The sequence below is a fragment of the Sinocyclocheilus anshuiensis genome, unplaced genomic scaffold (assembly GCF_001515605.1).
Source record: "Sinocyclocheilus anshuiensis isolate Anshui unplaced genomic scaffold, SAMN03320099.WGS_v1.1 scaffold358, whole genome shotgun sequence".
Taxonomy (NCBI): domain Eukaryota; kingdom Metazoa; phylum Chordata; class Actinopteri; order Cypriniformes; family Cyprinidae; genus Sinocyclocheilus; species Sinocyclocheilus anshuiensis.
Genome location: NW_015546036.1, coordinates 148,067 through 159,859, shown reverse-complemented (window position 1 = coordinate 159,859; position 11,793 = coordinate 148,067). Strand labels below are relative to the sequence as shown.

General features: G+C 38.7%; 1 protein-coding gene across 1 annotated transcript; it reads right to left on the bottom strand.

Moving 5' to 3' along the window:
• Positions 1–294: 294 nt before the first annotated feature.
• Positions 295–10,958, bottom strand: LOC107698843 (uncharacterized protein KIAA2013 homolog). The gene is made up of 3 exons (XM_016499968.1): positions 9,470–10,958; positions 3,712–4,565; positions 295–1,081 (listed from the first exon to the last, which is right to left on the bottom strand). Exons 1-3 carry the CDS (start codon positions 10,446–10,448, stop codon positions 1,064–1,066), a joined length of 1,851 nt encoding a protein of 616 aa, XP_016355454.1. The 5' UTR covers positions 10,449–10,958; the 3' UTR covers positions 295–1,063.
• Positions 10,959–11,793: the final 835 nt, after the last annotated feature.

Below are 11,793 nucleotides of genomic sequence, written 5' to 3'. Positions count from 1 at the left end.
GTTTTTGTAGGCAAACGTTAATGCCTTGAATTTTATGCGAGCAGCTATTGGTAGCCAGTGCAAATTGATGAACGTGCAAAATGTGACGCGCATTCTTTTTGGCTCATTAAAGATTAATCTTGCTGCCGCGTTCTGGATTAATTGTGAAATTGTGATGAAACGATGGGTTTGATGGAACCACAAGCAGTTCTGTCTTAGCCAGGTTGAGTTGAAGGTGATGGTCGGTCATCCAGCAAGAAATGTCTGTTAGACAAGCTGAGATGAGAGCAGCTATCGTCGGATCATCAGGATGGAATGAGAGGTAGAGTTGAGTGTCATCAGCATAGCATTCTATATTCCATGTGATTAAGCATACAGTAAACAAACTTAAATCTGTGATGTTCAATGTTGATTTTTCAAATAAATACATACAATATTCCCAGCTGTTTTAATAAGGGTCAGTATTTCTACTACCGACGTAGATTCATTTAGCCCATTTTCATCCATGTATCTGATTTTTTCAACCTCATAATCAAAATGTCACAACTCATTACAGTGAAAATAAGGTGCCATATGCCAGACTTCTCCACTCATCTATCCCCAATCCATGCCTTACATTGTTTTTTAATAATCTGTTACACTCAGATGTTCATCACAATACAGAAGAAAAGCTGTCGCTATTTCCATTTCATTGCGATTTTGTAAGATTTGTTTCTTCATTCACATAAAATCAGTGTTTAGGAGCTGCATATTTGATTTGGTTTCCATTAAGATTTTATTATTGTGCTTGTTTATAAGCTAGAATAATACATTAATAAAGGTCTTGTTTGAATCCTTCATAATTATTGATATTTTATCACTAATTTTCACATGACTGGGCACCTTTAAATAGTCTTCATATTTTAACCTTAACAATTTACACAATCCTCGACAGAAATAAGATCATGTTCATAATTAAATTCACACAGCAATAATGGAAAACATGTCTTGAATACATGAGTACGTCTCCAGTGATTAAAATCAATCCCGAGAGGACATCCAGAGATAGAGCCATATTTAATGTTTCTGCACACTGGATTAGGCTTCAGACAGAAACATCATCCTGTTGAAATAACAAATAGAGGGTGAATATGCATATTTATGGTAGAAAAAATAAAGATGTGTTATGCTTTCTTTGTGAACATTTTGTGGATATGAATGGAAAGGATTTACTATTATTTATTATTTCATGGCATTTAGCACTCATATTTTACACTTGTTAAATTTACTCTATCCAGTGCATCGGTTTACTTATTTGCCCTCAGTATGAGTCTGAGCTAATTGTAAAATACAGACAAATGAACTGAGCTCAGGCATTAGGATTGACGCCAGTGTGAAATCTAGCAATGACTAAGCTCAATCAAAAATGACAAAAAGTCAAATGTTTACACGTACTGTCTTTGGGAAATGATTTTACTCATTTGAGTTGCCTTTTTAAACCCAAAACACGTCATTTATTGCGCCCACTAATTATATAAAAAAAATACTTTTAAGCAATGTATCTTTGGCATGTTACACACACTAGTGACACATTTACACTGCAAAGGTGGCACAGAAGTGCTTCTGAAGTGGCATTTAGGTGCCTTAACACAGACTGTTTAATGCTGCTCAGAGGTGGCATAAACGCATTTCCACAGCAATTAAAACTGCATGCTTGGATACTAGAGCTGAGTTGGGTCAGAGCAAGCTTAATTGCAGGGCATTGCACCTTTACACATTTTTTTAAGCAGGCTCAGAACAGCCTTAACTTGGCAGAGTAAAGATGCCTTAGAGACACATTTTAAGGCAACTCGTATGATGTACTCATTCCACATCACTAAGGAGCAATGCTACTCGACAAGGTTTTACTCTGTGACCCCAGATTTAGGAAATCTTAAAAATCAATGTGAATGAATGTCACAACAACAGAACTTTGTCTAACTCTTGATTGGTTAACTTAATAAAAACAGCAGAATTCTAACGAATGCAAAAGATCACTCCAACATGAGGAGAAACTTTGAGACGCACATGGCGAACAATGCAGGATCTTCACATTAACAACAAGTAAATAAGAAACGGAAAAAGAGCTTTTTCTGTGAGCTTGTGTAAATGTTGGCAGAGATCTAACGGAGTACAGCTCAGGGTGTATGATAGCAGTGCATATGCAGCAGTGATATGAACTACACATCAGACCATGTGAAACTATATTTGCCTACTTAAACATTATAAGAGTGAAACATGGTTAATAAGCAAGTAGTGCCTTCTCAACTGTCCAATCTCTTTTTGTGCTCTAAACAGTGAACTGACATGATTCATTCATCCTTTCACATATCAACATTTAAATCTCTTTGTGAATCTTAGGAAAAAATGTCTGCATGGGGACATCTATTTTTATAAAAAGAAATATTTTGCACATGAAATTAAGCCTTTTTGCAATTTTGAAGCGTTGTTTTGGAATTCCTATTATTGTCAGTTGTGATTCTAATTAGTTGCTCAGTGCTGTATATCCTTTACTGCATTACAGACAAAAAATACTACAATACAATGATTTTCTAAAAAAAAAAAAAAAAAATGTATCAGCATAGTATAGGCATAACAATTGTAATAATAGTAATTATTTCTAATACATTTAAATTTCTAATACAATTAGTTTTATTGTAAAGGTTAATCCTAATGGTCTGTATTAAAAAGGCTTAATTTTAATGCAAAATGTTATTTACTTGTGATTTTGTGGCAAAACGAACTTGTTCTTGATAGGTTTTGTGAGGTTTATTCAAATCCGCTTACCTTATGTTTGAAGTTTATGTTATTTGCTATCAAAAATGTCACCAAAACCACCATCAGTATTGACATTACCCTACTGACATAAATGACTCTATGGTGGATGAATGCGATCAGTGAAAAAAAATGATGTATTTGGGTTCAAATTGAAATTCAACTTTCACCTCACCAAACCAACAACAAGATCTTCAAACTTCAGACCCCTGCGTAAGACCCCCAGATTGTAAACGAACAAAAAAAGACTTTGCAGACAGCAAATTTCAGAGAAACAAAACCCCTTAAACCAACTTGGAAGAAGAAAGACTTGAAGGCACCAGTGATAAGTTCACACACGAATTTCAGAACAAATAAAATTCGACTCCTCACCTGATATCATCCCATCAAAAAACTGAATGAAATACTCTAGACAGAATTTCTTGAGCTGTAAAACTACATATAAAAGATGGGAAAGTTTGCTGAAAGTGACGAGATAAATTACATTAAAAAAAACTGTCCTTCAAACATAATTAGCAAATGGTTATTCTGCAAAGCGGAATAGTATTTCATATAAAACAAAATAAATATTTTTTCTTACGTTTTTGGACACAAATCAGTTCTAATTGTGTCAAATTGCGAGAAAAACAATGGCGCTTACTGAATAGTGTCTTTAGAGCACTGGTGCTTTCAGTTCATCAAGAGGTTCATAGAGAGAGAACACCCAAACTGAAGATGGCAGACAACTATTTCCAGCACACCAGAGCCTCCAATTACAGCAGTTTGATGGGTTACCCAAACCAATTATCATCAATTAGTTTCAAGAGGTAAAAATATCTTGCAAGGCAGGATTTGAGAGTTGCGCAGAATGAGAGCAAGAAGAAAAAAGGAGAGGAGATTCACACACACCACAGTTCCCACCCCCAAAAACAGCTCGTCTTCAAGTGTCTTCGGCTATACCTTGCTCCTGAAGAGCGGCTTGGCTCCAGGCCCGCAGTACTCATTGTAGATGAGTTTGAAGAGGAAGAGGTGGAAAAGCGTGATGAGGGACGCCACACTGAACCAGAAGAGGAAGGGCAGGCCTGGGTACTGCTTGGCCATGTGGTCCTCGTGAGCCAAGATGGCCTTGACGTGGATCGTGTGTCTCAGGTCTTGCAGGTGAGTGAGATCAGTGGAGATGTACAGCAGAGGCGTGATGGGCTGGGTCACCATCACCGGAAACGTGTGGCCTCGCAGCTCCGAGGTCAGCTCCACGGGCTCGTTCATGCAGCCGGCCTCACAGGCGTACAGCTTCACGGGTTTCTCCTGAGGCTTGACGGACACGTGCAGGAAGGGCTTACCCTCGGCGTCCTGCAGCACGGCCAGGTTGATTAGGTCTTTATTGTAATGGATGCCCCGCAAAGAGTAGCTGTTGTGAAGAACATCCGGGTCGGCCTGGAACTGAAGGTGGTTTTCGGTGAACTGCAGACCGCCGAAACTCAGGACCATGCCTTGCATCATACCGTGAGTGCCTGCCGCCACGAGGACCTTGCATCCTCTTTTCTGGAAGGTCAGGTTCCAGAGATTCACCAGCTGCAGGATCTGAGCCACGTTGGTCAGGCGCTCCGGCCACAGGTTCTCGGCATGCATGGTGGCGTGGCCGCTGAAGCAGTGGTCGGCGTAGTTCAGACTGGACTCCAGGCGCTCCTGCTCTTCTGCGGTCAGACTCTGATCCAGGAGGGGCGCTGTGGAGGTCGACAGAATGTAGTACAGCGTGTTGTTGACTGTGCGACTGGATGGAGTATGGGCGTCTGTGATCTTTCTGATTTCCACACCTGTAAAGCAACAAAAAAAACTATGAAACATTTCCTTTTAGGTTCTTAAACCAAGTGAACACATTAAAGGAGTCATATCATACTTACATTTTCCCTGAAGTACACCAACATTTTTTTTTTATATTTGTGCAAAAAATTTTCATTATTTATTTACTTATTTATTTTTGGCAACATTTTTAGAATTAAACCATATATTGTTTGCTGCTCTACTTTTAAATCTTCTTATTTCTAAAATACAGAGGCGTAAAAAGTACTCAAATATTATTCTTAAAGGGTTAGTTCACCCAAAAATTTAAATTCTGTCATTAATTACTCACCCTCATGTCGTTTCAAACCCGTAAGACCTTCGTAACACAAATTAAGATATTTTTGATGGAATCTGAGAGCTTTCTGACCCTGCATAGACAGCAACACAACTGAAATGTTCCCAAGTCCAGAAACGTAGCAAGGAGATCGTTAAAATAATCCATGTGACATCAGGGGTTCAACCGTAATTTTACGAAGCTACGAGAATACTTTTTGTGAGCAAAAGAAAAAAAAAAACAACTTTATTCAACAATTCGCCTCCTCTGCATCACCCTGTAGCGCCATTTTGGAGAATATCAGTTGGACGTAAACAGCGTATGCTATTCTGTGTCAGCTGCGTCACGCCGGATCTGTTTCCTACCTTGTTGTGTTTTGATCTAAACGAAAACAGCGTATCCGTGTGACAGTGACAGCATACACTGTTTACGTCCAACGGATACTCTCCAAAATGGCGCTACGGTGACGAATTGTCAAAACAAATCGTTTTTTTTTTCTTTTGCACACAAAAAGTATTCTCGTAGCTTCGTAAAATTACGGTTGAACCACTGATGTCACATAGACTATTTTACAGATCTCCTTGCTACGTTTCTGGACTTGGGAACATTTCAGTTGTGCTGCTGTCTATGGAAGGTCAGAAAGCTCTCAGATTCCATCAAAAATATCTTAATTTGTGTTCTGAAGATGAACGAAGGTCTTACGTGTTTGAAACGACATCAGGGTGAGTAATTAATGACAGATTTTTCATTTTTGGGTGAACTAACCCTTTAAGTGAAAGTACAGAAACTGAGTGAAAATTTTTACTCAATTAAAAGTATCTTCTTGGCCAAAGCAATATCTTAGCTTGGGTGAAATTTAAAAAGTACAACTTTAAATTGTACTTAAAAAAAAAAAAAAATCGTTTCATCTTATTGAATCATCTTCTCAATGCAAAATGTTTTGTCAGACATATGACTCTTCTACTTCAAATGAACACAAACAAAGATTTTTAGAAAGTATAATCCATCTGTAAGAATATAATGCAGGTGTACAGGACGTCCCAAGATGCCACCTTAAAAACTATACAAATGAACACGACGGTAACCCATACAACCCCTGTTAATGAATCAATGTCTTCTGAAGCGAAACGATGGGCGTGTGTAAGGAAAATACTTCAGGGTGAGTAAATGTTGTGCATTCAGCCAATATACTACACAGACAGTTAATGGCTATATCCAAACAAACACAAACAATCAATAGACTTTTATGGGAAAAGCAGCTTTGCTACCTCAATATGCTTTCTAAGATTTAATGGTGAAATTTTGAAGCCAGAAATTGTCCTGATGCCGGCACTGATAGCATGGTTAGACATATAGCCTAGCGCAACTGCGTTCGCGGCGACCCGAGTTCGAATCCCGTCCTTTGTCGACCCCCTCTCTTCACCCAATGTTTTCCTGTCTGCTCTCTACTGTCCAAAAAGCCCATAAATATATCTTTAAAATAATTTCCTGATTACAACTGAAGTTACAACTGAAGATGAAACGTGTGTGTTTGATGCGTGAAGACAAACATCATTGGTTCTTGCACGTCATTTTGCACGACAAAATAGAAAATGCAAAAAAGGAACTTTTCCAGTACTTTTCCAGTTGAAATAAAATTGTAAGGAGTAAAAAGTACTGTTTTTTTCTTCAGAAATGTAATCAAGTGAAAATACAATGGTCAGTTTAAATTGCACTTGAGTAAAGTACAAATCCCCAAAAATAATACTAAAGCAATCCAGTAAAATCATTATTAAAAAAACATTTCTAAAAGTATTTTACACCCCTGCTCACATGTGAAATGAGTAACAGCACAGACCCTTGGACTGCAGGTTTGCTTATATTATTTGCACTGTCCCATGCAACTTGTATATGTGCAACTGAACGAATGCACAAAGCATTAAATAATTATACTTGTAGGCATTATCTCTGTGTTTTCTAACAACATGATAGTAAACTGAATTCAAAATAACTTTTCTCTTTGCTTTTACACTGTCTCTGGCCTTGTAAATAGACACATTTCAGATCAAATCCTCATGAACTAAACATTATTTTAAGCTGTAAAACTTGAACATATTAAATATAAGGGAGTCTGATTGTGTTCATGAGATAAAATACATCCCAAAAAACTGTCCTTAAAGGAAAACAAACAGCTATTGTGCAAAGTGGTATAGTATTTTTTCCAGATTTGTCTTGACATGTAAGCTGTCCCTGGCCTTGTACAGTAAGTTCACTCAAATCTCATTTTAATTAAAGTTGCTGTGCTAGGCCGCCTGTAGGCCTGTCACGATAACAACTTTTTGTTGTGCGATATATTGCCCCAGAAATAATTGCGATAAGCGATATTATTGTCATTTTAAAGACCATTTTATGCCACTGAATATATAGTCATAATGTAACAGCATAATAATGCAAGAAGGTCTACACACTTCAAATGACAACAAACTTTTCATTTTTAAGAATATTTAGATCATGCAAATTAAGTATCAAAATATTAGATACCTTAAAAAACCTGAATAAATATTAAATAAACATTTTCTAACAAAAAGTGCAAAGTAACAATTAGAAAAAAAGAAAAATGCACAAAGAACTTTTGATTTTTCCCGGACCTTCTTTTCTCTGTAAATTAAGGGTGCACACTATTGCTGAAAAACACAATCACTACTTAGCAGTCGGATGTCCGTATGCACAAATGCACAGATCCCTAAACAAGGCCATATCTGCAGATGAAACCTTTTTTTGTAGAAGCATCTTTTCAATATGTACGAGAAGCTGCAAAAGACACAGGCGCAAGTGGAATGTACAAAACATGGTGACATTAATGTTTAAGTAAATATAATGGGCAATATATTGCGTCACCAAAAATGATTGAGGTCATGTACATAAATTGTGCAATAAGTCGATATATCGATTATAGCGACAGGCCTAGTCGCCTGTCCTACTTGTTTTTGACAAAACTAAAAGAAATAAAGAATGCCAAAAGAGAATTGTAGAAGAGATGTAGAATATGACACAAAACTTTGCTGTCAATAAATATAAAGGACTTTTTGTAAACAATAGCTCTGTGTGGGAATTCACATGGAGAGTTGGCATATAAAACAAAAATCAGCTCACATATTTGTGCAAGTATGAAGAGCGCTTACTGTCGCATTTGAGCGACGGGTCAAAATGAAGCTTAATGAAGCATCTCAGACCTCATCAGTTTTTCCTAACTTGTCGTTTCTAATCAGCAGCGTTTACTGTCAAAGGTCAATCTGAGACAGGCTGCTGGCCACACACTCTTAAATATACAGCTTCTTTATTTTTCTCCTATGAAGAACCTTTAACATCCATGGAATCTTTCCATTGCACAAAGGGTTCTCTATAGTGAAAAATGTTTTTTTAGATGTTTACAACCGAGTTTGGGCAACCTATGTCATCACTGCAAAAACCTCCTTTTGGAGTGCAGTGGCTGGTAGAGAAGCCCATTTTCTCGACACACAATATTCATATTTGGCTAGTGGCAGTTTCTAAATGGTGAGTGGCAGTTTCTAGTTTCGTACCCCCGGTTTCACAGACGAGGCTTAAGACTAGTCCCAGAGTAAAATGCATTTCTGAGCTGTTTCAACAGAAAGAAATTTGCACTGACTGATCTTAAAATATATCAGTGCCATTGCTTTGTCTCAAGATGCACACCAGTAATTATGTTTTTTCTTTTCTTTTTTTCCTATACGTTTATAAAAATGTCCTAATTGAACTATGGCCTAATCCTGGTTTAATCTAAGCCCTGTCTGTGAATCCAGGGGGCAAGTTGCATAAACTTAGCCTATATTAAGACAATGTCTTAAGAACTAGTTTTACCAGCTAGCAGTAAGTAACTAAGGGGTAACCAGTCTTATATTTTGGATTCAACTTAGACTAACCTAATTTTATGTAACCGAATGTAAAAAATTTTTACCAGTCTTACTCTTAAAGAAAAAAAAATTAGATGACTAACTTTTAAGACTAGTTTATGCAACCAGCCTTAAATTAGCAACATTTTTAATACTACTTTCTTTCTTTCCTTCCTTTTTTTCCAGGGGGGAAAAAGGTTTTGAGTTACAATTAAAATGCACTGTTTGTCTTCATAACACACTGAACACTTCTAAGCTTAAGAAAACATTTAATTTGTCTTGATACGACCCCTAAGATTTATTAAAGGGATAGCTCATCCAAAAATAAAAATTCCAAACCTGTTTAAGTTTCTCTCTTCTGTTGAACACAAAAGTAGATACTTTGAAGAATGCTGCCAAACAGTTGCTGGTAGCCACTGACTTTCATAGTATGGAAAAGAAAAAATACTAATACGGTGGAAGTCAATGGTTACCAGCAACTGTTTGGTTACCAACATTTTTCAAAATATCTACTTTTGTGTTCAACAGAAGAAAGAAACTCGTACAGGTTTGGAACAATATGAGGTTGAGTAAATTATGACGATTTTAATTTTTGATTAAGAACTGTACAAAGTAAATGTTTTGAGGTCCATACAATGAACCTGAAATGTATATACTGATATATATTTTTAAGTGAATAACAATTATGTCAGACTGTGCTCAATCAACTTGCCAGATATGAAGAGATCCACCCATGCTTGCTGGTGCTCTTGCATCAATTCTTCCACATTGGCTCGGAGGACATCCACCATCTCTCTCTTGACTCCTTCTCTGAGCTTACTGAGGGTCTCGTCCAGTTTCCCGCCCTCGGTGGGCTCCGAGGTGTGAATCACGCTCACCAGGTTTTCTGAGTATTCAGATTTGGCAGGAACCTGGATCTTGGTGCTCAGCTTCTTTGTGGCCACCACCACCAACACAGTGTCCTTCTTTTCCGTGAGCACCCGGCCTGAGGAGAGCACTAGCTCCTTTTCCTCCATCTTCTCCACGGTGCTCCTAAACGACAGAGACTCCGTGGCCAGGTCAACCGAAAGCGGACGGTCTGTAGGGTTTGATATGTGAATCCTCTGAAGATAAACATTGGGTCGACTGCGATGCGCAACAAACTCCTCTCGTATGATGACGCAGTCGTGAGAAGACGCTGTCAGGATGCACCGGGAGGACAGAACAGAGCCTTTTCTGTACCACAGCATCATTCCCCGGGCTTCTGAGTGTGATCCCGGCACCTGCAATCGCACAATCGGTCCATAGTCTGTTTGGTGAACCGGTGCGGAGCCAGGCTGTGAAGATGAAGCTACCCAGAGTTTGTTAGAGTCCACATCCACCAGAAAATGTCCATTACCGACCACAAACGGGACGGTTTCTTTGGTCTGGGGGGTGAGAACCACTCCCTCCCCTCGGTCCACCAACGACACCCACCTGTGAAGATCAGTCTGCAAACAAACCCCCGCAGCTCCTCCAGACTCCCTGGACATGCTGAGAAACCTCAGGAGCCCATCTGAGCTCAAGTACCAGTAGAAAATGAGGAAGAGCAGTAATCCAACCAAGACACGGCGGGCCCAGCTGCTCGAGAGCAAACCAGGCAGCCCCTTTAACCTCTGCTGAAGCCACATGGTCTGTCTTCTGCTCCAAGTGCTCTTTGATGGACTGAACATAAACGACTGCTGCTTCCTCAGTGGAGGGCGATCACTGCAGCGGGCATCAGTGACTTCCTGACAGCAGTAAAAGCTGGGAGCGGCAAACAGCTCTGACAGGCATAACGTTAGTAGTATATTAACTTATCAAGCTTAACTTGAAGAGCAACGCGCGCTACTTCCTCATTAAAGAGGCAAACACTTGAGTGTCGCTTTTCCGTGCAAAAACAACTCCAGACATTTGTTAGACGAGCCACTTGTATCTGCAAAGAGTTGGCATGTATTGCAGTGCTGTAGTTGCCGTTATCAGGCTAGTCAGCTGACTACTCAAAACATTTCTGCTCACCCCTTTCGCGTTAACTTTGTCGCCTCGAAGCAATGTTTGCGTCGCGTAGCCGCGTGTTCCTGCTAGAGTTTAGTTGTTTCGACGGTCGCTTGTCTGTTTTATTTGCTGTGTGTACATGTCTCTCTCAGCCAGCTGACAGCTCTGTTTGTGGAAGGAAGGAGACCAGCAGGCTGCCGTAAAAACACCGGAAGTGTCGAAGTCCAAGACCTGTCGTAGTTTAAACTGGACCAAGCGCTGCTCTAGGATCAGCCCTTAGCGGCACGTCTGACGCAGTAATGGAAGACAAAACTGATCCTGGACCAGTATGTAAGACTGACCTGGCAACTTTGAAACGGCTTTACGGCACCTAGTGATGACTGCTGCCTTTGCTGGTTTTTGAGCTGTGTGTGTGTGTGTGTGTGTGTGTGTGTGTGTGTGTGAGAAAAAATAGTATCTGAAAGAAAAAAAGGAAAGAAATAAAGAGTGCAGTACTTATTTTGTGTAACCTATTTGTAATGTGCACAAAAATAATAAACATGCTGCATGATTTTTTTTTTTAGATCGACCTACCAATAATTGTGTAACTTTTCTAAATTATGGTTATCGATTTTTTGTGTGACATTTGATAAATGCACTTAATTTATTCAAATGATTTCTGAATGCTTATAATATCAAGAACTTTCCTGAGTTAAGAAGAAGAGATTCTCTGCAATTGCAACCTGGCATTGTATATATTGTATTGTATATTGTACCAAATATTGTTGACCCTATTGTAAATTGTAAATGTGGTCATGGATTTATTATTATTAGTTAGTCTGGCATAATTTGTTTTCCTATTTATTGTCACTGTACATTGAAATTCAGATTTCAACTGGAAGGTTATAAATGTTCATAATTAAAAGGTTCATAATAGGCCCTATGCCAGGTTAGCACAAGTTCTCATATGTTTGAAGTGTTATAACCAGTGTTGGGGAAAGTTACTTTTAAAAGTAATGCGTTACAATGCTGCGATACTCCCTAAAAAAGTAACTAATTACGTTA

Coding starts and splice junctions, on each gene's coding strand:
- LOC107698843 (XM_016499968.1), bottom strand. CDS start 10,448: ATGTTCAGTCCATCAAAGAGCACTTGGAGCAGAAGACAGACCATGTGG. Junction 4,566..9,469: donor GGTGGATCTCTTCATATCTG/GCAAGTTGATTG, acceptor GTTGCTTTACAG/GTGTGGAAATCAGAAAGATC.